This window comes from Sparus aurata, chromosome 20 (assembly GCF_900880675.1).
Source record: "Sparus aurata chromosome 20, fSpaAur1.1, whole genome shotgun sequence".
NCBI lineage: Eukaryota > Metazoa > Chordata > Actinopteri > Spariformes > Sparidae > Sparus > Sparus aurata.
Window position 1 is genome coordinate 16,447,710 of NC_044206.1, and position 27,878 is coordinate 16,475,587.

The 27,878-nt window shown below is 42.7% G+C and overlaps 1 protein-coding gene across 3 annotated transcripts in view; it reads right to left on the bottom strand.

Annotated features, from left to right (window-relative positions):
- Positions 1 to 8,389: 8,389 nt before the first annotated feature.
- Positions 8,390 to 27,878, bottom strand: part of LOC115571749 (potassium voltage-gated channel subfamily H member 4-like) — a 43,517-nt gene continuing 24,028 nt past the window's right edge. For 2 of the 3 annotated variants that reach the window (XM_030401316.1, XM_030401318.1), the window contains 12 exons: positions 27,069 to 27,312; positions 25,814 to 25,971; positions 25,270 to 25,471; positions 23,547 to 23,741; positions 22,875 to 23,074; positions 22,331 to 22,580; positions 22,023 to 22,237; positions 16,412 to 16,450; positions 15,130 to 15,509; positions 13,534 to 13,625; positions 12,250 to 12,326; positions 8,390 to 10,501 (listed from right to left, as the gene is read on the bottom strand). In XM_030401316.1, coding sequence (XP_030257176.1) covers positions 9,446 to 10,501; positions 12,250 to 12,326; positions 13,534 to 13,625; positions 15,130 to 15,509; positions 16,412 to 16,450; positions 22,023 to 22,237; positions 22,331 to 22,580; positions 22,875 to 23,074; positions 23,547 to 23,741; positions 25,270 to 25,471; positions 25,814 to 25,971; positions 27,069 to 27,312 — 3,108 coding nt within the window. In that variant the 3' untranslated portion in view covers positions 8,390 to 9,445. The remainder of the gene's footprint in view (positions 10,502 to 12,249; positions 12,327 to 13,533; positions 13,626 to 15,129; positions 15,510 to 16,411; positions 16,451 to 22,022; positions 22,238 to 22,330; positions 22,581 to 22,874; positions 23,075 to 23,546; positions 23,742 to 25,269; positions 25,472 to 25,813; positions 25,972 to 27,068; positions 27,313 to 27,878) is intronic. The other variant, XM_030401317.1, reaches the window with a different exon arrangement.

The following is a 27,878-nucleotide window of genomic DNA, read 5'->3' on the forward strand; positions in this document are numbered from 1 at the left end:
AGCCTGAATTCAGATTTATTCCAGGAAAATGGCTCGATGACTGTAAACAAATGGAAGCTCTTCATCTTGCAGGCAAAACTTTGCTTCTTATTTTTTTTCTTTCCTTCTTTCTCACCTGCAAACCAATTAATAGTGGTGTTTATGTATTATTTAAACCTCGGCTGCTGTGTAAACATAAAGGTTATGTGGACAGATAACAAAATGCATCACACACCCTTTCTTTTCTCTATTTTATGCTCTCCTTAACTTGTGCTACAAAGAACCTTTAACTGGTTATGAAGGAGTCTTATGTAAGTGTGGATGTCTCTATGTGATCTACACAAGCAAACAAATTCAATTTTACTTTTGTCCACAAGGAAGTTCCTCGTAGAAACTTTAAATGAATATCGGTTCTTATGCCGTAATTGTTTACCATTTTGATGATTTATCACTCTTAATTTTATTGGCTGCTCTGACTATTTGCTCTGTGTTTTATGCGAGTGCAGTGACGGCCTGAGCCAGTGGAGAAAGTAGGGGCGGCTGTGGCCTTGGGGGACTGAGACGTCGAAGAAGCACGGAGTGTACGAGCCCACACAGTCCTGAAAAGAGATCTGATCAGCCGAGTAATTAAAATCACTGGTGTGGGTGTAAACCACGGATGTGCAGGGCCTTTCATGATTTCAGTGCAAACGACACAGAGAGGACTTTTTAAAAATGCACCACAGTATGTTCTGAATAAAAACGTCACCATACTAACTGCAAGCGACGATGCACCCGACAAATTTGCCTCATGATGTTTTGGAAAAACCCATCTGAAGAAATAAATGACACCCGAAAAGAGAGCCAAGTTGCAAAGTGATTGATCTTTATTGCGGCAACACTACAGCACACAAGGCTGGAGAGGAGATTCTTCCTTTACTTCGACGCGTGCTGCATGATGCTCATTTTGCTCAGTTGCACAGATCGGTGCTGCAGCATGTGGCGAAATAATAGGGTGGATAATGCAACCCGAGGCAGTCATCTAATCCAGACATGCAACCCTTCACTATCCTGGCAGCTGTGAGAACATGGAAAAAACGGACAAGATGGAAGTCCTGAAATGTTTCCACTGACAGTTATGACTCTGAAATGGTGCAGGTGATGTAATTTTTTTTTTTTCTTTCCTTAGTGTTTTTCCAGCTGAGCAGTTCACCGGAGGAGCGGTCTATACTTACAGGATCCACTGACGAGGATCTTGGCACAGACAGGATCTGTGCCGTGCACGCAGGTCTCCACAGGGCCCGTACAGGTTGTCTGCTGGCAGTGACATATCAAAGCGTCACCTGGAAAACCAAAAAAAAAAAAAAAGAAGAAGACAGCATGTTCGATTGTTGTACTGTCACATTCCACAAACATTCAACGACCCTCGTCTCACCAGGCCAGTTTTGAGTATGATTTAATTTAACAGACTGCAGGTTTTGTTGTGTTTTCTGCTCACCCTCGCTGACCGCCAACGACACCAGAAGAGCAAGAATCGCACTCCTCATGTTTTCTCACCTAATCGCTGCTTGAATAAAGTGAAAGAAACCGCTGGAGTTTTGATACCTCAACTCCGTCAAGGACAGATAAAAACAGATGACACAGGTGGTGTGACTCCCACGCTACGTACGATAAACCACATTCACACAGCGGCCATTTTCTTTGAAATGCTGAGGTAGCGTCATGCTGCTCTGTTCCAGGTTGCGAGCCATATAAGCGCAGGAAATCTGATAAAATTGTCATCAGTTTACCACTTGCCAATTGATGAGCAACTGAAAAGACAATGGATGAGGACAATCTGGAGGGACATGAGGCCATGTTTCACGTTAAAACAGCGTATTTGATTACCCATTTGCTAGCGCTAGCATTGAAACACTTCCTAGCTAACATAACGCTGAATAGATTCAGTGTGTTTCACTTCCAGGCTTAAGTAAATGTGTCCAGGAGGTGTGGGTAATATTTTCAAATTAATTTGCAGCTTTCCCTCTGTGTCGTCTAACACTATCCAACAGTTAGCTAGGGAGCGTTTGAAAGCTAACGTCAGCTGATAAAACGGAAGCTAACTGGCCATCACATATGTTGTTTTACCGCGAGATTTGGCCTGATGCGCCTCCAGATTTTCGCCATCAATTGTCTTTTTAAGTTGCAGACGTGCGTTGATGATGTAGAATTCCTTTTATGCCTTTACTATTGTGTCATGCAACACTATGAAACAGTAACGTTAATCTTGAAAAAGAAAAAATTAAATATAAAACGTGAAAAATGACAAAAGTGGGGTAACCGACTGATCTTTATTCAGAGAGGTGTGTTGCGTGATGCTCATTTCTCAGTTGCACAGGTCAGTGCTGCAGCAGGTGGTATACGATCTGTAAGGATGAAAGCTCCACCCACACTCACTGGGCTCGTGGCAGCCCTTAGAGCTGGGAACTGTGAGGACATGGGAACAGACAGGATGAAGTATCCATCAGACGACTTCTACGAGTTTCCAATGAAAGTAATGACTCCGAATTGGTACACTAAAGAAACAGCCTCCACTTACGGGGTCCAGTATAATAGACGGTGTTGCCACAGACAGGATTTGGTCCAAATCCCCACTGTCCGAAATGTTTTAAATCTTCTGAAGTCGGGCAGTATTCTGTGCCTGAACAGAACTGGTGAGCACAGTTGCATGTTAAGGCTTCACCTGAGAGATTAACAAAATACAAACAAACAAAAAAAATCATTTTCAACTTTTATATTCAAACTAAGGCTGCATATTCACTGCCAAAATAGTTTTGATTAAACACTGGAGACATAAAGACACTAATGCCACCAGGACAGTTTTTTGCAGGTTTGTTGTGTTTCCTGTGAATTAACCTACCCTGGCTGACGACCACCAACACCAGCAGAGCAAGGATCACAGTCCTCATGTTTTCACGTTGTCTTGTGTACAGCGATCTCTGCTTGAACAGGAACTAGAGAAATCAAGTGCAATGTAACTTTAGGAGATCTGTCATTATCCACATTTTGAAAAAACATGAAGATACCTCACCTCCTACAGTTTACATGTCTCACTTGTGTGCTACAGGTCTACCAGCTTCCTCTTTTTTTATCTGAATCTGATGAGTGATCGATGCAAATCTAGTGTATCATTAACTTTGGTATTTTCATCTGGGTTTCACTCACAAACAAAGGGATTTATCAAACTACCCTACATTGCTAGAAAAGGTTTGTTTCACCCTAAATGCCCCGTGAATTATGGTTCAGTATTGACTTTTCCAGTAAGGGGACATTGAACCAAGATGGTCTTTGCCAAAATCAGAGAAGCTGTTTTGTAATACACACACACAAACACACCCACACACACACACACACACACACACACACGTGTGATGAATCTTAAAGGTTCATTATTGACTTTTGATACTGGAAAGTTCCAAACTGTTTTTACAACAAAAACAACCAACCAGATAAACAGAATGGAATTATCATTATTACCGGATCAATATGTGTTTCCTCTTCTAACACCCGTCACAGCACCTCATCCACCACAAGGTGGTGCAATGTGATAGAGAGACAAAACTAAAACTGTGGCTCGACAATTTGTGACATGTATAGGCTCATGTTTTTTTATTCCTCCTCACGCAATTATAATAACGACAACAGAACATCACACAAAATGAGAAGAAGTTCCGCTTAAAGGTTCATTATTGACTTTGGACACTGAGAATTTTCCAGTAAGTGATCTGAAGCTGTTTTGTAACGAAAACAAACAACCAGATGAAAACAACAGGATCACGCTGGTCTATGACAAAAGCAAGCAAAACATAATAAATCATATCGGGATCAAATAAATCATCGTGACTGTGTGTAGAAAATGTGAATGTGGCCTTTAATAAGCTTAGAACAAATGTAATTTCCAGAATAAAAACATTTCTATAAAACAAAAATAGTTGTAAATAACAAAGAGCCAATAATTACCTTCATGATGTTTAGGAAAACCATTAAAGAAAATTAAAAAGTCAAATATAAAAATGTAAAAATGACTAAAGTGACGAAACTGATGACAGTGCTCGAGTACAAAACACACAAGCATCACTTATTCACACACTCCATCATGTGTTGCATGATGTTCATATCAGCGCTGCGTTTTCACCGTCACACATGACTTCTTTACGTTCTTTAGCTCAAAACGGACACATTGGAAAAAAACATCCTGGTTGATTTTGAGGAGAACATCGTCCAGTTTCCATCAAATACACAGCAGGTCTGTTGCATTTCCTTTAAGTTAACTCACACTGACTGAAAACCAGTGATGACAGAACTCACGTGTCAATGTCTTGTGTTTGTACATCTCTGAATAAATAATAATACAATGAATAAAGCAGAATAAATCACTGCCACATATAAAAAAAACTGAAAGATATCCCACCTTGTTGAGCAATGAAAATCCAGTAGATCATTACCTCACAAACAGAGTGACTTATCAAGGCCAGGAAACCCACTATGACCTCACTGATCCACCAGAGGCCCTTTTCATTGTCATATTCAGCCTGACTAAATGTCAATGCTAACTTTTAAAGGCCTGAGTCATTAGGCTGAGAAGGTCTTTTTAGGAATGAAGACATTGAGGTGTCTGAATGGCAACACATTCTGATTTTTGAATTTACTTAGTGTAGGTTAAATGATGATTAATTGTTTCTCGCCATGTGAGTTAAAGAGTGCAGACAGAGTGAGGCTTACAGCTCCAAGGGTCCTGAAGTAGTTTTTCAATTGGTGAGGGCTAAAGGTCAGCAGGCCATCATAAAGTACTAAAACCTAAGGTTGGCCCCGCAAAATGGTGGGAGATGCCCAAACATTTATGTTCCCATAGAGGGATGGGGAACCCATTTGGGTCATTTTTGGGACAAGACCTACAGTTGACCGCAGCCAGGTCAGATGAGTTAGGGGAGAAGAGCAGGGAAACAGGTCAACTCCTCTTTTAGGCTATTGGATAATATGCCAAAATGACCAATTAGAAGAAGTGGGTGTTTACTGGGAAAGGGGCTCTAAAGGCCGGTGCAGGGAAAGAAACAGGGGGTGGGACTTGGAAAAACCTCCTAAGAGCAAAAGGCTGAGGTTTTGAGGGAGCAGAAGGCAAAGCATTTTTTGGCGTTGCTTTGTCCACAGATTTGATAATATCAGAATGCGGCCGATTCTGATCCGGATCCAAGGCGCTAGATTCTGTTTTAATAAAGATTGCTTCTTCATTCCACCCGCCTTGACTCCGCAGACTCCTTTTATGATCAAACTACACGCCGACACCTTGAGGAAGAGAAGCCCAGAAACCACAACATCTGTAAAGCACAATCTGCCAAACTAGCCCACTGAAACAGCTGACCTTGATGAATTTTATGGGCTCAAAAATGAGAAAAGATCTTCGAATCTAAGAAAACCTTGGCCTGAAGGTTCATTATTTGACCCTGGAAACTGAAGTTTGAGAGCAAAACGTTTAGAGAGAAAAATGAGGAGGCATAAAAACAGGCATTTAAACGCATAGTGCTTTAATGTGATAATAATGCACACTACATGTCAGGAGAATAAAGTATCAGAGTGTTGATCGTCAGGGTCGTTCATCTGTTGCACTCGTCGGTCCCGCAGCACGCAGCGGTGGAGATCCCTGGATGATTCAGCATCATGCACTGATGTAACGTCATGCAGCCCTTGAAGTGGTTGGGTCCTGTGAAAACATGGACAAAGACAGAATGGATCATCTTCTTCCTCTTATTGTTATTATCATAAGTAGTAGTAGTAGTAGCTCACTGGATCCGGCGTAAATGATGACGCTGCCACATTGAGGGTTTGGACCGTGGCAGGTCTCCACAGGGTGTGGGCAGTACTTCATGCCGCCACAGTTACACCTCAGGGCTTCACCTAGGGGAAAAACAGAGAAATGTTATTCAACATCCTTTGTCGCATAACTTGACAAAATTCAGTCAAAACCGACAGCACGTTGACTCACTCTGGCTGACCACCACTGCGACAAAAAGAGCGAGAACCACAGTCTTCATGTTTTCACGGCGTCACGTCTCCCACCTGAATGATCCAGAGGAATCGTCCTACTGGAGCACCGATACCCCTCGGCCTCCTTTATATCCACTTCTGTTGCGCAATTTGTAAAATACCAGTGCACGCTCAGTTTGTTTGAAACTTTTGAAATTGCCATCTTGGTTTTCCCCACAGAGTGACTCATCAAGGAGAGAAAACACCCATGACTCACAGAGGGAAAGCACTGCACAGTAGGTAGTTCATAAACCCTACAGAGAGTAGGCACACAAACAAGATATATTAAGACCTTTACTGCTCTTACTGTTCTCAATATTGTCATCTTCTTGTCATAAGCAAGTGACCCAACCCATCGAGTTTGGAGAGGCTGTGATTTGAGAGTACAATGTCGAAATGTGTCCCCACTTATGTGCACTTGATGTGTTTGTCTGACGAGCTGTGCTGTTGACATGAGAGGGCCGTTGAAACGGAGCCAGGGGACATCGAACAAACTCAAAAACAAAGATGAATCATGATTGTTTTGGTTTTTTTGTTGTTACCTGAAAAGCCTGAATGCGATAAGATGAAACTGCTTGAATAAAAGTTGATATAGATGTAGAGAGTTTCAGGATGTTCCCTCTCGACCCAATACCATGAAAGATACTGTACATTCACTTATATAATCGGATTGCGAGCCGAGAACAGATCAGCTTAAATTAAAAAAAAAAAAAAAAGGGATTAACCACCCAAAAACTCTGCTCGGCTGCTAATGAGAGAAACAACAGCTGCGAATCCTCACTATGTCCTCAAATGTCATACATTTGCCAAAGAAATGCCGCATGGCTAGTTTGGCACTCAAGAATAGATTGAGCACAGCTGCTGTGTTGATGCTGGGTCAGGCGTGTGTGAGCTGACCAATCAGAGCAGACATGGTATTCAGGAGGAGGCGGCCTTAAAGAGACAGGAGCCAAAACCGAGCATTTCAGACAGAGCTGCAGAATGAGGAAACTGCTGTGTTTTTTAAGGATAAAGCATTTAAACTTTTTCTATTTTAAGGTTCATTAATACAATTATAAAACCTGGAAATGAGTATAATATGTCTCCTTTAATACTTTTGCAGTTAGAATGAATATGAGGCTCCTGTAGCTCTTAAAACAGTTGATCTGAATCTCTTTGTTTAGTTCAGGATTGATTGCTTTAATCAGTGATTAATGAAGTGTCTTGCTCTTTCATTTGACATTTTTAATCACACACAAGACTAAATCTGAGGGGAATGATGAATGTGTTTTAATTGTCTAAAACATGAGTGTTAGAATCAGAAATGAACTTGTATTAGATTTACTGTAATCTTCCTCTGCATTTTCTTTTAAAAGGAAATGCCACAATGTCACGTACACCAACCAAGACCTGATAATAACACGATCCCCTGACGCGCTTTTTGCATCACGTGTTTGGATTTTAGAAGAAAACATTTTGAATTCAAGAAGGTAAGCACATATGTCATGGTTCTTTCATTCACATCTTCTCCATCAAGCTTAAAGGGTAACTCCACCAATTTTACACGTTAAAGTGCGTTTACAGGTCTTGCGAAGAACGACGGCATATGCGGAAATGCAGTATAAAGCCTTTCGCGTGTAATCTGATAAATTCCCCCCAGTGATGTCACTCAGTGGCTGAAACCCTGATGCCAACATCACCCACAGTGCAACTTAGCCAGTCACACTATCCAGTATCACTGAGCGATATCACTGGAGGCAGTTTGTCAGATTTCATGCAGCTTCCTCTGGAGCCACAAAAGCTTTATACATCCTTGCTCCCACATACGCAGTATTACTCCCCAAGACCTGTAAACACACTTAAACGAGCAAAATTGGTGGAGTTACCCTTTAGGTCCCCAAGTGTCAGAATACTGCACACCTGTCTCTCCAGTGAGGGAACGGGACAGGTATGAGCTACTAAGATGAAAGATGAATGTTTGTAGCTATAAACTATAACTATGTCTGTCTTTTTCAGGGTATGAAAATTAACTAACCAACTGTATGAAGCAATAAAGCCCTATGACATAAAATACACTTCTGCATCAATACTTTGGGGTTTTGGAATCAACCTGTCAAACACACAAATGAAAGCATAATCTTAATGGATGCACAGGAAGAGCTCTGTGAGTACAGTTTTTCTGCAGCGTTGACACAAAGTTCCCGAGCTTAACTCTAAGAGTTGAATATTAATTAATCATCAGACATTCATGCAGGATTCCTGACTGACAAGATGCTCTAATGCAATCGAGCACTCATTTGTATAATATGCCGCTTTTTCTGACGTTTCTTTCCCAGAAAAATAACACACAACTGGTGTGATAAGTGTGTTTAGACAGCAAATGACACATCCGCACATTTCTGCATACTTTATTTTGTCAGCCAAGGAGAAATCATTCAAAAAGAATAAAGTTCCTAAATACTCTGAATATTGTATGAGTATCATGAGTTAATGTTTTGTTCCCAGGAGGCATTCGTACTCTGTAAATTAATGACAGTGCTAAATAGTTCATGGGACCCACTTTTCATCTAAATATGTGTATTTGTTTATATTTAATTCATCAGCAGCTATGTCGTGGCTTCTAGAATTGTAGATCCTTGAGAAAGAATTTTTCAAGCTTTTTTTTTTGTGGAGCAAGTAAATAAACCTAGTTCACAGCGCTATCATTAATGCCTTGGTGACAAGTAGGACATGTATTCAAATCTCCTTAAAGGATCTTTACGACAGCATAAAACTGGAGATGGAATTAAAACTGAAACCATAAATTATGTACCGAGTTCTGATTAGTGGAGTCTGGATTTTAGATGTTCATACACCGAGAACTCGCAAATAAAAATACAAAACGTTGGAACTGAGAAAAACATTCAATGTAGAACAATAAACAATCTAAGCTGTGTGATGCGCATACTCTACTCCCTATATGCAAGGTGAGACATGTGTGACCTGTGTTGATTTACAAATACAGCATCTGTGCACACAATCAACAGGTTGTCATGTAGAATGCTTACACATTGATTTGGAAAACCTTTTCCTTAGGAAAAAGAATAAAAAACTTTACCATGCAAGGAGGTAACAGGTATTATCAACTGCAAATTGCTCTGAGGATGTTGGAAAAAAGTATACAGTATATACTGGAACCCACTGCTGTGGAGCTTCTTCTTTTTTTCTTTAAAGACACACTTCAGTAAAGCTGAGATAATGCACAAATGACATGCGTAGTTTGCATAGAAATGGTTTAAGTTGCGTGGAGTTTGACAAATATGAGAGCCCAGGAGTTCAGAGAGGGAAATACAGCGCACATTGACAATCTCCAGCAGAGTCTCTTTAAACACTGTTAGGACTTGTTGCATGTTCATAACTTTCTCGTTCAGTCTTTCACTCCAGTATTTCTGCTGTTAAAAGAAGCAGTTTAATCTGTGAGGTCTAGACACCACGACTGCTCTGTGCTCTGAGTCTGGACGCCGATGCTGGACCTTCGCGATGACACACTTTCACTGTCTCTGCTCTCCGTAGAGCCCCCATTCCCCAGTAGGCACTCCAGACTGGTGTGTTCTATGGCAGATGGGTCGCCCAGGGGGAGTTGGGGTTCGGGAGCATTCGATCGCGGTGATCCTGAATCCAGTGAGGATCTCAGAGACTGGCCTGGTAATGTGGGTGGAGAGGCAGGCACCGGGTGGATTGAGGGGCATGAGTCCTCTATTTGGAAGATGGAGGTGTCCTGGATCAGACTGTGAGATGCTGGGGCAGACATCAGACCACAAATGTCCTCGTGTGTGGCTAAGTTGAGATGGGAGTCAGAGGTCAGGCAGAGATGGGGGTAAGAACTGGGGGACGAATCCAGCAGGCTGCGTGTGGACATCCCTGTAGGGGCACTGGAGAGAAGGCAAGAGTATTCATCGCTATCACTGGGAGGCTGCAGGCACAATGTGGGCTGGGACTGGCTGATGGTGGTCGGGCTCGCACTGAGAGGTCTGTTTTCAGAGTCCTCATGCCCGGCATGAGGTGCACGGCCTGAGCTTCCACCCTGTAGACCTGGGCCGACCCTCAGAAGAGACGGGCTGCTCCACAGATGTGCGCTTACGCTCTCGGAGCCGTGACACGGGCCGGACCTGGCTGCAGGGTTTGCAGAGAGGTTAGCGGGTGGACTTGAGGATTGAGGCCGGTGGTGAGTCTCTGTTTGGGTTTCAGCAGCCGCACTGTACCTCCAGTGACCTGCAGGCGCGACGATTTGGTGGGTGTAGCCTTCGTGGCTCGCAGGATCGTTGTGGAGGTGGTAAGATGAAGATAGGTTAAAGGGCATGCCAGTTTTCGGGGCCGTGGGAGGGCTGGACACCATTTGGATGCCATACGGGTACGAGGGGAGGGAGGCGGTGTAGTGATGCACAGATACGTGGGCCTGGAGGAGATGCATCATGTGGTGCAGGCCCTTGGTGAGCTCGGATACTTCCTGGTTTAATGTGCCCATCTGTGTAGAGAATTCACACAGTCAAAAACACTCTGAGCACATTCTATCCTTCTCTCCATATCCTATTATTAGACTGAGACAATGTGGTAAATGACAGTTCAGCTTCTCAGTACCAAAAAAAGAAACAGTTCCGCCCAATTAAGTCCCCAGCACAGACTGACAAATTAATCAGATTCTATCTTTGAGCTTTAATCTCGGACTCATGTCCAGATGTAATTTTCCGATGACCTCCAAAAAGGGAACTTAACAATTTATAATCCCTAACATGACTGTAAGAAACAGCCTCATACGCAGTGGTGAAATCCAGAGGGACAGGGACTGAGTTAACTGACGCAAATAGGCGAGAAAGTAGACAGAAAACTGGGAAAGAGGGAGCGAAACGAGAGGCAAAGGGGACCAGAGAGGGGCCCACAAGTAGAGCTAGGCTGTCACAGAATGATCTTTTTCCTCTTCTTAACATTGTCGAGTCAGCACTCCCGGCTATCCTCTGCATTGCAGAGAGTGCCCTGCTGATTAATTAATATCGACTTCAGACAGCACCTACCTGGGCCCATCTGGATGCTCTCGCTGCACCTGCCTTTGCTCTATTTACTTTCAAATTAAGAGTGCAGGGACGGCTGAGATACGCGGCAGAAACCAGTCTGCTTGATCTCAATATGTGTTTCTCCCTGTTAATGTACAAGCGCTGCTGATTCCAGGATGAGAGGCCAGAATTCCCTTCTATGAGAAATCAGACTTTAGGTAGCACACAGGTTGTATTCTCGTTTTTTTTTTTTACACTGCTACGTGGAAGGGGCGAATCAAAGAATCTGGAATCTGGAATGACAGGTGGCAGGCCAATGTGTGTGAGAGGGGGAGGGAATGGGGAATGGCACTGTAATTGGCTAATGTGTGGAGGGGGCGGGTCCTAAAATTGTTCCGAACGCGGCAGGAGAAGGTTTTACTTTCAGCGAACAATGGCGAAACAAACTCTTGACGCTTTTTTTCTCCCTGATAAGCCTCGTAGCGTGACAGAGTCATATCCTAACTCAGAGGATGAGTCCAAGTGTGAAAAAAGTGTGGCAAAAAAGGACAGAAAATACTGTTTCCGTGAAGAATGGCTGCGCAAATTTGACTGGTTAAGGTTTCTCAGAGAGACGAATGCCATGAACTGCAAATTTTGCAGACGATACCCGCAACATGCGTGGAACATGAAATTTGCTGGTAATGCTGGCACTACACAGTCAAACATAACACATTGGTCAAACACAGTGCTAGACTCAGGCATAAAATATGCCGTGACCTGTACTCCAATGAAAATGCAACTCCACAGGCAAGAGGCTGTTAGTGTGCTGAGGAAGCCAAATGAATATCTTTTAACAGAGCCTTTTTCATTACCAAGGAAGAACGACCCTTTACCAAATATAAAGGCCGACTCGACCTGCAAAGAAAGGACAGCATGAAACTGAACTCAACATATAATAATTTCTTAATTATTATATTATATTATATATATTACAATATTTATATATTACATAGTCAATATAATTTACGGTGTGCGCCCCTAAATTGTGCTCCTAAAATTTTCAGTTAGAGGCCACTGTTCCCCTAGTAAAATAAGTTTGTCTGGAGCCCTGGCTTCCAGTCCCTTCAAATAAATTTTACAGACAAGAGACAGACAAGATGATGAGAGGGAAACAGGGCAACGCTGATTCTACATTATCTTTGATTCAATCGATTTTAATTTGGGTTTAGGGGCTGTACCTCACCTTCTGGTTGAGTTGACTGATGCTCTGTCTCACCTCCTCTGTCTCCAGCAGCAGAGTGGCATGAGTCTCAGTGGAGTCTGGAGAGAAAGAGGAGGAGTGAACATTCAGTAGCACAAAACTCAGAATTTATTAATAATGATACAAAACATAATGCTGATGTGTGACTCAGAGACTCGCAGAGTTGAAAAATGGTTCACACAAGCTTGCAGAACGTGTCTTGACTGTATGAGGTTGCTCCAGTATGTTAGGGGAAGCTCGTCAAGACTTTAAACATGATCCAGTATGATAGTAAACAGACCACATGAGCAACTATGTCAAATTCACAGGCCTTTCTCATTTTTCTATTGTGTGCCTCCTCATTTCCTCTCTCCTCACCGCACCATTTTGACGGATGTCTTAATTCCTAAAATACGTCTTGAGGAGAGAGAACCATGGCATATATACACCTACATACCATGGTGGAAGCATGAAAATATTCTTTTGGTTGTATTAGTTATTTAAGATGATTAAATGTGCAATCAAACTTTCCTTTCCTCATAAAGCGCTGTTCCAACCGGATTCCTTAACAACATTTCACCTTGGTACTACTTATGAACACTGTTATGCTCATCTGCCCGAGATCAGGTAAGCTATAACAAAACAATGGAGGGTTGATGCAGCTGTGCCACACGTCACAGTGATATAATAAACAACGGGCTCTGAAATACAGCTATATCTCATTATGTTGAATGCATGTTGCCTCTCACGTCTCAGGTAAGATGCACCAAGATGTGAGGAGAACAGGCGAGGAAAGCAATCGAGAACGCTAGAGCTGAGAAATGAGAAGAGCCAACTGAGACAAATGAGGAAAAAAATAAACAAAATGCAGGCAATCCTCTAGGAGGCGCTGCAAGACGGACAGAAAAACAGAAACACAAAAATGAAAACCCCACTTTTAGGATCCAGATTGCTACTGTACACTGTTGTGCATCACTGTCTCCAGAGCACTCACTATACCACAGTGAATCAGTTGAACTTCAGCTGAACTAAACTGGATATTCATCCCGGAATGATCATTGGTGAAAGCTCATCTCAGACAATCTGTCCCCTGCTTTGACCTCTGTCGTCCTTTAACATGTTCTCTGACTCCTCAGACACCTGGCTGTCATGTCAGTCCTCTGCTCTCTCATATTTCCCCAGAAGGAGGCAGGGCAGCACTGCTGTATCCACCGTTTGAACTCCTGGGTTTACCTCCAGCCATCTGGCACCCCGGTTACCCTCGCAGCTGGTGGTGGTTTGCCTTACCTTGGGTGCTGCCTCCTGTGCTGGCTTTGGGCCCGCTGTGCTCCACGTTGAAATGGAACGTGTGTCCATTGTCTTCGATGCCGTCTACAACCCTGGCGAGAGGGGCGAAGAGGAGGGAAGCCGGAGTTAATGTAACAGTAGAGCTTTTTCAATTATCACTGGAGCCCGCAGACGACCCAGGAATGTGCCATGAGACCTGCTGCTGGCAGAGGCCCATGTGGGTTTGAACATGAGGAGAAGAGCCCAGTCTGGAGGGGTGGACACCTGAGCCCTCTGAACCAGCACTTACCCATATCTAGGACTTACTGGATGACTTAGGGATACATTATGAATACAGATGGTTGGGGCAGGAGGATAAGGTGCTCTGGTAATGAAATGCAGTGACATCTGTTGAAATATGCAATGCAAATACACACCATTTACATTAAGTGGATGATGCAGGATTTTGTAGCATGACTTTAGGTGTCCATTACTGCAGCACCTTACTCAGGTCATCTCAGGCGTTTGAAGGCACTAGGGCGAATATATAGACTATAGAATCGGGGTAACACTTTACTTTACATGTCCGCATATTTCAAGGTAAGTAGGTGGTAATTACCAAATAACGTATTTATTTATCTTCTTTGCTTGTTACAAAAATAAGATATCTGTCAGTTAAACATGTCATCTAAGAGAGATATGATGCTGGGCTTTACCCTCTATTATAAGGCTTAGGTGCAGCATCCATACAGAGTTAATATAGAATCAATGTGGAGACCATCAAAACGGACTGAACGACTTTTACCAGACCTAATGGTTATAGTTGGTCCCTAGTGGTCCCCAAGTTGCTTTGTGTCGTTTATCTATTATACGCTCCAGCCTTTTAAAATTTTTGTTCTCTAATTGGTCATAATTATAGTCCAAAACATGATGTAAAAAAATTCAATTCACTTTTTATTGCGAGTGTCCCAAAATTGTCTTCCACAAACTGAGGGAAAACACTGCATGAAGTAGAGACAATGGGAAAAAGGGACAACAACAAACACAAAGAAACAGAGGCATCAAGTTAATGAAGCAGACTAATGTGAAATGGTTTTAAGGTGTACACACATTTTGGACGCTTTAAAATGAGAGAATTTCAGCCTCTTGAGAGAAACAACAGTGTTTATGAAGGGAGAAGAGACACTATGAGCTGTAGTAGAGGCTACTTATATGATTATGCGATGATAGGATGATGACATGTAGCGTTTAGTCATTTCTGCCTTTGTGAGGCTTTCACTTCTTATTTGCTTTAGATACCTGGCATTCAATGTACACTATCATCATTCTAGACAATATTGTGTTCAAGTGTAAGTATTCCTGTATCTCTGTACTGTTTCCTTTCTCATAACAAAACACTGTGTGTCTGAGTGTGGAAATTATGGTAACAATTTGAGCTATAATGAAATGCAATATTGCACCAAAACATAAACAGAACACAGTCAGAAGTCGACATAAACCAGACATTTAAGTCAAGCTAGTACAAGAGCATATTGCTTAAGTATTTCATTCACATTACATTAAATCTAATACATTTCTGCATGTGTTCTGAAGATGTGATGATCGCTCTCACAATACCTGGGACTAAGATCTGGGGGTCCAAAGCATGTGACTGTTGGGATGAGCAGCTTCGTTGGTTTCTGCTCGGCCCCTGACTCTCCCTGGGCTGAAGTCGAGGCTAGGGTCGCAGTAGGGGTGCTGTGCTCTCTTTTCGGTGGCGGCTGAGGGGACGAGCTCTGTCCGAGGAAGCCACGGCTGAGGTTTGGCGAACGGCAGCGCCGCAGGGCGTTAAACTGCCGCAGCTCGTCCCCCAGGAGGTTCCCCAGGGAGGTGCGGCGAACGGGGCTGCTGAAGCTGGGTAGCAGGAGGTTGCGACGGGAGCGGGTGTTTGGAGACAGGTGGAAGGAGTCGTCTTGGTCATCCCCCTTTGTTTCCACGATGGAGGGGAGCCTGGACTCCTGCAAAACAGCAAAATCAATGCGCAGCATTAATAACTTTACTCTTAAATGTGAAATTACAATTTTGAATGCTGAACGGTGATATAATCTTGAAATTGCCTGAAATGTGTTTGCCAAAATATAAACCCCTTCGGAAATGAAAACATATTAGGGCAGAAGTACAACTGGGAGATAATGGAATAAAAATTACATTTATATTAAAATATCTCAGAATATTGGAACTTAATGAAAAAAAAAATTCAGAATGCCACTCACAATACCTCTCCCCATTAACACATTTCACGAGCAATCTTGCACATAATAACCTTATTTATTTTAAAAAGCTGCTGATAAAGGGCTGTTATTGTGTCATTTAGATTTTAATGAGTTACAGCTGATGATTTTTTAATCACATTGCTTTAATCCTGTTAAAAATCTATTACGCCCTTCCCATGGCTGCCTGTGTGCATGCGAGTAAAAACAATTGGTTTCGCATAAGATTGAACTTTTGAATATTAGACAGAGCGAACACTGTAAACAGCATTTGAATAAAAATACGGAGGGGCATACAGCATACAGTAAACAGTGAGAAAAGTAGCTCATAAGGTTTCCCGTTCGGAGAGCCACTGACCCATTTAGGGAGCCAACTCCAGGGACTGAACTGCTCTCTCTGTTCTAAATGAGTTTCAACCTGTAGGGGAAGTCCTTGCACATACAACCCCACCTCCCCCCCTCACCAGCAACACAGCATGCTCCAGAAAAACACGGGAGCTTTCAAAGACCACAACACATCTTTCACGACAATCATATTGTAGTCCTGCCTGCTCCAAATGAATTTGAAAGCAGGTTTTGTCAATTTACTATAAGAAAAGAAATGATGACACTCTAAGAGAAGAAGATGACTGAATTTGAAGGGAACTCACATGGGAAAGCCTGGGTGACCTTGAGAATCTGCTGTGGCCCTGCAGGAACAAAAAAATAAAGCAACAAGGATAGCAAAAGACAAACCGTCAGGCAAACTGTATTTATTTATCTAACTCTGAATCCTCTTCATTAGACCTTGAAAAATGTAAATGGGCCCTTGCAATGACATCTTTGGGAATGAAAGGCGGCCTGAGGAGCTTTCTTGTAAACAAACTATTGCGTCCACATGCGCCGATTTGTCGAGTGCACATATTTATTCATTATACACTCGCTGATTTTTGAAACTATTTTGAATCTGGCATTGTCTGTGTTTACCAGCTTGCACCTGCTGATCAGCAGAACAGTCTTAGACGTTGCTCGTACGGTGTAGTGTGTCATACGTGTGCATGTGCATCCTACTCACAGGCGTGCATGGAATAAACACAACCTGAACACACTCATAGAAAACAGCTCCCCTGGATACTAGGGGTCAAATTCTCCACAGGGAATCTTTGATTAAATCCCCTGATGTATCTGCATCCACAAAACTTTGTAAAATGTTAATTAGTCATTTACTAACTTATCCACAGGAAGACATTTCCCTTTTACTTCAATTCAAACAACCCTGTCCTACACAACCAATTCTTTCAACTGCAGGGATCCCAGCGAAAGTTTGTATTTCTCGTGGCCTATATGGAGTCGCTAGCAATTTACCATTAATCACCAGCTGGATGCCAAATAAAACTGTGGTAGTGTGCAGTCTTTCCCTCATGTGTGAAAAATGTGCTCCTGATGACATAGCTTAATGTGACAACACAAGCTACAGACTGTCGCTCCACTGTGCCGGTAACGCTGCTTGAACGCAGGGAGCCAATCCACTGAGGCGAGGCATAAAATTTAAGCCTTCATTGGAGCACAATACTGAGTGCAAAATCATCAACAATAAGAGGCGATCAAACCGAGGCTGTGAAACTTTGCATCTCTTCAGACGGTGGTGCCATGTGAGAGGCAGAGGGGACAAATCTGTGAGTCTGTTCAAGGCAGAGACAAATTCTTCTCATAAGGAAAAATAACCCTGGAGCAACATGGAAAGATTAACTAGCCAGCGTGGGATATTGGTGCTAAATGACATTAATTGAACATCAATATCAATTAATGGGGGACTGATGCCACAAGTGTCCCACATAGCAAAGTGGGACCGGAACTTAATTCAGAGCCTTTTATGTAAACTTGTGTTTGCGCACACAGAACAGACATTTCTGACAAGGTCAGCGTTGTTATTTGGGTCACAAATGGTAAGTGTTCTATATATTCGTTAATTAGTAGAGTTAGTAGGGTATGTTTGGGTTTTGTACAAGGTGCCTCTTGTCTTTTAAAGCTACTACAAGCAGTTTTTAACTGATTATGAAAAAACCTCAATTGAATACTGATGCCTCTATAAGACCTACATAAGCAAACAGGACTACCATCACTATTTCTATTTATGTTTTCCTGCCACCGGGTCTGCATGCGGACTGGAAGAGCCTGTGTTTACATTTTCTCTGGCAAAATCACAGTAACTTGTACACTAGCCATTCCAAAAACATTTTTTTTAAAGAGATTTTTAATTGGATCATTTTATTTTTGACATCATATTTTGTGTTTTCGACAGTGGAATCACCAGAGGTCACCAGGTAATACTATCACTACATTAGGGCCATAGGATCTGTGCATACAAAAAAAAAAAAAAAAAACAGTCTAGAAAACACTGACTGAAATCAGCAAACTATGGATGATGTTTACATCATGACATGATTCGAGGCTTTGCAAGTCTCCTAAAACATGAAGCACCATGTTAAAACTAAATGTTATAGTGTTATAGAAAATGAAGCATGGTTGAGCAAATTGTTGGCTTTGTTTGTTGCCACAAATTCATTTATAAACTGGTGTTGGTGGGTAATTTGGGACAAAAACCACCTGAGACAGTTGATGTGACATTTATTTTGTCATCTCCTCTCTGTACTCTGTCAGCCCACTCCTGGTTGGTATTGTTATCCCATCCAACATGTCAAAAACACTGAGCTCATCTTGTCTCCAGCTTTTTGTTTTTTTTTGCACTCCCACCACTGGTTACCATTTGTGCCTTTATCAACTTTGTTAAACTGTTGTTGTCACATGAAGCTCCAGAGGGGGTTGTGTCCCTATAACTCCTGACCGACCAGCTTGTTCTTCACACTCCATGACTGCTGACTACTTAACTCTCCCTGTGGCGACATGGTCATTACAGTCCCCCACATTTTGACTCAGTGCTGGCTCCCTGGTGGTGGACTGACCTTCCCACTCTGCCCCAGGACAGTACAATCACAGTTTACCTATCAAAGCTCACTACCCTTAAGAAATAAGACTACTTGACAAAGTGCACAAAAAATCATGTAACCTGACCAAAAAAATCTGATTACTGATTTATATTGGCTGCTTGGTGGAAGCCAAAACAAGCTGTGAACACTTATTTACACACTGAGCAGTTGAAATGAGCGAGAGTCTGTGTGTTTCTGGTCCAGCATTCACTCTCTTGTAGCTCTGGTTTTGGTCTCTACCAACTCCTGAGGGAAACGCTTTATCTCAGTATCAATTTTCTTGACATGCTGTCTCTGTTTTCTGCCCAGGGACCACAGATGTAAATTAGCTTATTGAATACTCTAGTACAGCTAAGAAATAAAATACAGAGAATATCCGTCTCATTACAGCTAAATCCTTAAATACATTCTCCAGCAGTGTGCCCACTGGTGCTGACAGGTAGTTTAACGTGGGCTTTTAGAGCGTGTTCACTAAAACCAATTGCCTGCTGTGGCTCAAAACAACGCTCAGAGCGGTGACAGTGAACTAAAACAGTTAAGTAAAGGAACAGACAGCTAAATGATGAGGTGAAACAATAAAGCTCTGTAAAGTCGAGGAGAGCTACGGTTTTAGGTGATAATTCTCTGTAGCTTCAACACTATGATATGACCCCTTTCTAATCAAAATGTTTTTTTTTGGTGCATTATTATTAAACATTGATAAAGCGTGTGTTATTTTTTGCATTGGTGATTCAATTTATTCAAGTTTTAAGATCCTCATGTCAAGTCAACTTGATCGCAGATTGAGGGTCTTGCTTGTCGTAGAATGTCAAAGAAAACCCCTCCTTTTCAGCTTGGTTAGTTTCTAAGTATAAGCTGGATCGCCAAAAAGCTGCAACACATCTTCCCCCAAACTTTGGGATGCTGTGTAAACTGTTTTAATAGGTGTCCCCAAAGCCATGTTAGTAATAAACTTTATACAGTCAAGTGTTTCACAAAGTGGTGAACCTTGCCCCGTCCTCTCTTGTGAACGACTGAGCTTTTCGAACAACTTTCCCAGTCTTAAATCAATAACGCTAATGAAGTTAAACAGCAGATATATTGTCTTTGAACTTTTTTCACAGTGCGCCACAAACTATTTTGGAATCAGTGTTGCTGTAAAGCCTTTGCATTCTCTGCCAAAACATACTGATAATAATTTAACTGACATCAGTGCAATAAAAGTTGAAAATGAATTATAGAGTTGACAGAAAATCCTGATTTTCCATCTGGTGGTCTGTGTTTTTCCCTTTTAGACAAGATAAAGCAGTCCCATGTGGATATCTTATACTATAACAGGCATTCCTGCAATCTGTTTCTTTGGCAGTATTTCACTACATTTGACTGATTGCTGTACAGTCAGCATTAAATTCTCAAGTATCTCTCGAGTGTAATGGGACATCCCATCCTCCTGCAGCCCCCACCTCAAACCGCCCACTGCAAGGATATGGATGACGCTAGTATGACTTTGTGCGTGTACGTGGGACCTGGCAGCTCGGCCAGGTAGCTGAGCACTCCTTCATCCTGTCAGGGGGGCGCCGGTGCCCTGGCTTTGTGCTTGAGCATGAACTCTGAGCAGATGGTGTGAGAGATGTAGAGAGCTCGTGATTCCCAAACAACGCAGAGAAGCCTGCTCGAATTAGAATGAAAGTCTGTTCTAACTCCAGTCATGTAAGTATACTTATAGGAGATCTTAAGGATTGGATTCTGTCAAGCGCCAAATTTGACCTATGATGTTTCTTTGTTGAACGAAACCAATCAAGCAAAATCGTTCTGTTTTTGAAGCCCTCATAAATATAGCTGAAGTTGTTTTCCCTTAGCCTGACTGACAAAAAGACATCCAGTAATTAACACGCCCAGATGTTCTGTCTCTAATGTTCCAAAACAAACAACAACAAAAACACAAAACCTTCCCCGAAATGAAAAAAACTAATGAGCAACAGAACCTTCAGCCAATGGGGGAAAGGCCTCTTGGAAGCAGGTACCAAATGTTTGAGACTGACAATACAGATGAGAAGTCTTCGGGGAACTTTGTCAGTTATGTCAGTCACACATCAAAGACGTCGTGGCATTAATTTGTTTTGATCGTACGGTTCAACAAAATGCCATGCTCAACGGCCACCATAATTCCATTTCATTGTTTTCCAGATCCTTAAACAGATTATATAACAACGCCCAATAATGTGGCTACATGTGTTAGAGCAACAGGTGCCGTTTTCTCCACAGACGGGAGGATTATCTTGCCTTACGTAATGCTTTCTTAAATAACTGTGAGGAGTAACAGGCAGAAGCGGGAGAGGAGGTCGGTGTCTGGGTGTAATGTCATCCTGCCGTGCTTTGGGGTGGCAACAGGCAAGCGATACGGCCGCCTGACAGTCGCACCCACGCATGGTAATTGGTGTGACAATCAAGCCACCAACAGCCCCTTTGGTCGCTGTGGTAGAACAAGTGTCAAGGAGAGTGACAAAGGCACCTTAGGGGGCACAAGTGTTTTGTCTGGCATGTTGTATGCTCTGTTTCATGGTCAGACAAAGGGCTGAGGTGCTGGAGTCCACTGAGATGCAATGTCAAATGGAAGGGCGCTACAACAACATCTACAACAATCCGGTATCTGGGTCCATTTTAGTGAGTAAAAAGCATCAAATATGTAATTGGAGAAAATTGTAAGCTATCTTAAGAGATTTTAGTATTTGCCCTCTAGAATCGAAAAGCAATGGCTTATTATCTTAATCTTTTGCACCAAACCTTAACCATCATACAGGTTAAAATCCATTGCAGAAGTGGAAAAACACTAGTTTCTCCACTAATAACAACCCCAACTGATAAGACAGCATCATCACGACTTTCCTCATCTATATTTTACTGTATAGCATATCATAATTCTGTATCATTAATATCCAGTCTGCTGATGCTAATGACTGTAATTTGTGACAAAAACACACTGAAACTAGACAAATGTATGTCAGTCACTTCTTTAAAGGGCCAACTTAAGGGAAGTTTTTTAGATGATACTTATAAATGTTTTAATTCTCTTTGATTGTATTAATCAGTTGCTCTTCTTTTCTTTGTTTGCCCTGTGGTTTTGTGTATTTCCTCCACCTCCTTCCTCCAAAAAATAGCAAGGGTATGATTAAGACATTGGGGAAAGTTTGTGGGATGGTAGGCTCAGATTTAGGCCTACTGAATTAAAGTTTGTTTAAAGACTGTGACAGGTTTAACTGAGAAAAAGGGAAATCTGATCACCGAAACTTTCTTTGTGTGAGTGAGTGTTTCGTACCTCGTCCTGGCTGCCCTCTCGCAGGTTGTAGGTGAGGTTGTTGTGGATGTCGGACGCGAAAACACTGGCGTACTCGGGGTAGAGTTCCAGCACCTCTCTCAGGCCACGCACACTGATGTACTGGAGGTCGCAGTAGGTCAGCGCCTTCACATCAGCGTTTGTCTTGATCACCTGGTCTGTTCCAGGCAGATCAGACCCAATCAGGTCCCCTTTTCCTAAAATCAAAACATTAAATATTCACTTTCTTGCATCATGTTATACTTCATTAACACCTTAAATATGATGCTGTAAAGGACCATATCACATACCTAATATTGCCAGCACCATGCTGTCTTTAAGCACCTCTAGAGAGCCGGAGCAGACGAAATAGTTGGCATGAAGCGCGTCGCCCTGACGGATGAGGTACTCCCCAGGGACGCAGAAAGAGGTTTTTATATGGAGGGAGAGCGAGCGCAGGCAGCCACGACTGGCCCCCTTAAAGACCGGCAGCTGGAGGATGTCCTTATTCAGATGCATGGCGATGTCGGCCCGCAGCTCGTCAGGGAAGTCGTGCAGGAGCTGGGGATGTGTGACAGATGTAATGAGGTGTGACACTGATTGGTAATTAGGGAATGGATTGTGTTGCCACCAGTTAGCCCCTTTTGAATTTCAATAGGATGTCAATTACTGGTGTTCAGGCGGCCATGTGTTGTGAAAGATCATAAACAACTGCGGCTGCAGAACATTGTGAATTGGCTATGGAACAGATCTCAGTGCTAACTGTTATCTAAACATCGCCCTGAAGTTTGTTGAGGGCGGACAGCACCATGTACTAAAGTATTACATGACAAGGACAATGAGAGGGACTCCTACCTCGTTGGCATCTATACCATTGTTGACAGACCATGTGGTCTGGAAGTACTCCAGCATTCGTTGCTTGAGCTGCTGGGGCAGACGGTGGACCCGGATGAAGTCCTTCAGGTCCTTCATGCGTGTGTGGTAAAGAGAGCGCCTTGAGTACATGCGCTGGATGATGGCCGTCACGTTACCAAAGACCAGGGCGTGCATCAGCGCTGTGTGAGAGACGACAACAAATACGTTGAAAGATAGTGAATGGTAATGTAAAGGCTGGATACAATTTGAAGGCTGTTTCTTGGTTGGTTAAATTGCAGCGAGAAAAATAACTTTTAAAGGTGACTACCCTTTATTTACTTTTCTGACTTGAAAATATAAATTGATGTATATCCCTGCCCAATCATCTACACTTATTGTTTATTTACTTAATGATCAATATAGTGACATATATAGCAGTCTGAATAAAAAAATAAACAAAATAAGTATCTTCTGGGTTTGTTGCACCAATAATTGCCATCTCAGCTAAAATAATCTGTGCATTGGTTTATATAGATGGCAACATGCTGCATCTTAAAGGCCAGCCAAACTAACCAACCCACTTCCCGCTGAAGTCCTCGCATGGGCGTGCCGAACAGAGGCACTATCATGCCAGGATGCCAGAGGGAGACTGTACCCTAGTGTCAGACGTACCGCCAACAAGCATGGTGCAGATGGAGAAGATCTTCTCAGCATCGGTGTTGGCACAGACATTGCCAAAGCCCACACTGGTCAGGCTGCTGAGGGTAAAGTAAAGGGCGGCGATGTAGGAGCTGCGCACTGTCGGGCCGCCCACCGTGCTGTTGATGTACGGCGTCTCCAGACGTTTGCCCAGCTCATGGAGCCAGCCTGGAAGGAGAAGCCGGAGCATGAGACATAATAATGACCAAAAGTTATGATTCATGTCATCTTTATGTCTGTGTAGCCTCAGATGGCAGTGGCAGGATGGCACTGCAAGTTGATCTTAGAGTTAATGTTCAGATCTGTGTGTGTGTGAGAGTGTGTGTGTGTGTGTGTGTGTGTGTGTGTGTGTGTGTGTGTGAGTGTGTGTGTGTGTGTGTGTGTGTTGTGTGTGATTTCCAGCAGTGTCAGGAGGCTGGCATGTCGGTGCGGGACAGGGCAGAATTAGATCGCTCCTCTAGGGATAAATAAGGCCTAGTGTTAATTAGCAGGTATGACCTAACCTCCCTGAGAATGCACAATCACACGTACACACACACACGCGCACACAAACAGGTGCACACACAGATTGGACCAGATGTTTGATTTTGCTATGTGCAGGATGAAACTCGTCACTTGTTTAGTTATTTTGGTGGTTTAAAATCAAACCAACCAAATCCCGTCTATCCTCTTTGATCTACTCAGATTTATTTATAGAACAGAAAAGCCTGTTAGTTTTTGCTGATGGGATTTTAGTGTACTTCATGTTGAATGATTTTCAAACAGTGACACAAACAAGACATTTCTGCGCTGTTTCCCAGCCGTTCTTTTTCTTTTTTTTTTTTTACTTCAGCTTTTGATCTGATTTCAGACACTCCTCATTAGAGTGCCAGGGTATGCTGTTCACCACCATCTCGCCACTGAACAGAACTAGACATCCCAATAGGTGAGCCAAGGCTATTTATAGCTGAGTGGGAACACAAAACATGTCTACTCAGTGTACTGGTAAAATCGAAAGTCCTATTTGTTGAAATGTTTAAACAAGTAAACAACTGATTTACATAGCACCTATGGTAACTGAATCAAGTCTGAATAGTCAGTACTGTGTTTAAGTTATGAAATGAAAATACGTTTAATAAATATTGGATTAATTTCCTGTCAGAAGGCACAGTGAAGACAGTAGATAATTGACAGTAACAATCAGTTTGAGCCATTAATTCATTTTTCCTTTACAGAGAAAGGAAATATTTCCCGCCCTTGCTGGATGAAGCGTACAACCATCATGATGTCAGCACTGTTTTGAAGCCTCAAGGTTAGTCGTATGTTTGTTGCCATCTTGGTTTTTTTTTACCCAGAAGTGGCCATGTTTGGAAGAGACAACAGAGCTGGGGAGGATAACCTCATTGGATCTGACTGAGGACCCGAGGACATGCCGTGGTATCCACTTGTCACTCACAATTAAGCCACGCACTAAAAGCCTACCCTGCTTTTAAATGAATCGTAATTCATAAAATGAACATCATGCTGTATTGAAGAAGAATTGAAAGTTGTGATTGAGGACATTTTCATTTTCTCATAAGCTTACATACAATCTTACTTCTTTTTGAAACCAGCTTGGCCATTAGAGAGAATTCAAGTCTAAGGCGCTTTCATGTTGGCTTCATTTTTCAGACTCGGAAGCCCTGTCCGTAATTTATACAGTCATACTCGGACTCACCAGTTTCCCAGGTCTCATTGGTCTCTATCTCCTTGCGGCCAATCATGTACCAGATGCAGGCCATCCAGTGTGCCAGCAGTGCAAACACAGACATGAGTAAGGTGAGCACCATGGCACTGTACTGGGAGTAGCGATCCAGCTTCTGAAGCAGGCGAAGGAGGCGCAGCAGGCGCACAGTCTTGAGCAGGTGGACCAAGGAGGTCTGAAGAGGAGAGGCATGGTGCCAGAGAAAAAGGAGAGATAAAGTGAATCCCTCTGCCTTGTTATATCTGAAAACACACTTTGACTGTACATGTACTGCATATACACAGCTGATTATCACAGCTTGGACAACTTTTTTAAGCAAATGAGCTCGTGTACATTTTACCGTCTAGGGAGTTCTTGTCAGACGTGCAAAATAGATGCAAGGTATTTCCAAAGGTTTTACATTTCAGGGGAAATCGGTATGCATCATAAAACATCGATTGGCTGCCTGTGTCAGCAGTCACAGAGGGCAGTGAAAAAAAACCAAAGGCTGATCATATTATCGTCCAGTTGCACTCACCACTGTGATGTTGAAGGCATACAGCAGGTCAAAGGGCAGGGCAGCCACCAGGTCCACAAAAAACCAGGTGGTGGCGTAATGAATGCAGATGGAGCGCGACTCATACACCACCTGCCCTGACTGGCTCACATAGGTGGTGCGGAAGTTCAGGATAATGTCTGCAAATAGAAAAGTTGAAGATAATTTAGAGTTCTCAGTGCCTGAAAGACAGTATCGACACAGACATATTCATTCAACTGGCTGATAAAATGAAACAGAGTGTATACAGTGAGGGAAGATGGCAAGTGTCACAAGCTCAAATTTTGTGCCAGTGGTGATGTAAAAATTGCCCAGCTGGAAAATGTCATTGTTTTAGGGCGTCCATATGGATCAGCGATTTTGATAGACCGATCATTTAACCTTAGTGTCAGAATTTGGCGAGTGCATAACAGGCAGACCTCTGGTTGGGTGCGTCTGATGAAGCAAAACCTAATCTGTCATCCAAGCTGTCGATATTTGCAGAGATGACGGCTCCTTACTCAAAGAAGGTTAGATGATTGTTGCAAAATTGAATAAAGATTTTTGAATTTCAGAAAGCACATAAGGGCAATGCGCAGACCAGTGTTTTATAAAAAAAAAAAAAAAAAAAATCATCAAAAATGAAAGAGAATGATTTGTTGTTATAAACAAACAGAGTCTTGGTAGTGACAACTTGAATGAGCATGCAGAGACTAGGAGAAAAAAAACGTTTTTTCTCCGGCACAGCTTGTGGCCCAAGTCTTTGTGCCAAGTTGTTGAACCCACATTTACACTTCTCAATACTGGAGCACACTGAGCCACCTCAGTTCATCCTTTGGAGGTTAACTAGGAGTAAGGGTGGGAAATGTATCGTCAGATTCTGGATATCGTTGTATCGTGTTATGGCACAGGTGTTTTCTTTAGCTGGTTTTAAAGGCTGCATTACAGTAAAGTAATACAGAGTTATATTTCTGAACTTACCAGCCTGTTCAACTTGTTTTTAACACTTCACTGAGGCAATGTGATTGTGATTTTGGGCTGTATAAATACCATTTATCTGATTTGAACTCTCAGGGGAAAAGGACGCCTGAAAATGGACAGAATTTGGATAAAAACCTACTGTCACCACATAAAAGCACCGCAGTGCTATCATGACCACACATCCAGTGGGTTGAAGTGGCTTGATCATGGTCCTGACTTGTTATTAGTTGAGTGTAGCAACCATCAGAAAGCCACAGTCACCTCTTCCAACACTCACCTATGATAAAGAGCATTTCCACTACAATGTCGCTGACGATGGTGGAGCGCGCGGCTGTGACGTGCTCGTCGTTGTGCGGCGTGAAGCTGACGTTGTAAGGGACGGTGACAGCCACGTAGAAGGTGGCCAGCAGGATGAGCCAGTCCCACAGGGCTTTGGACACGCTGTAGTGGAGCAGGATGAAGCGCGACTTCTGCACTCCGGTCACCTTGTACTCTGGCATCGAAGGCTTGTCTATCATGCCCTGTAAGAGAACAAGTGGACTCAGTGTAGGAGCACAAAAATATCTATCACACACTAGCAGCCTCTTGAATTTTCAGGCTTTGTGTGATAAATATACCAAAAACGCAAAGCACACTAGAGAAGCTGCATAAATGAATAACTTGATAACCAGATGGTCACGAGGTGGAGTGCTGTGAAAATAAATGATAATCAGACGGACACTGCAGTGCCAAGATTTTTCAGAAACAGACAATATAAATGTCAACACCCTCTCTTGTGCTCTGACCGCTGATGATTCAGTATGCTAGGCAATCCAAGTGAAACAGACATGGTTATCTATTCCTGACAGCCTCCTATAGACAGTGATAAAGCATCTTAACGGCCATGCATTAACAGATCGGACTGGGGTCAGTGAGAGAGAAACGTATTTCCAACAACGAGCCCTGATAATTTCATACATGACTTGGCCTTGGCTTGACTTCATCCCTCCAAATGCCATTAGTGTTTTAAGTTTCAGGTGGTGGGGTGCAATGGCAGCCGAGCCATAATAAGGAAATGAGGGGAAACAGAACCATCGGCTGCTTTTAT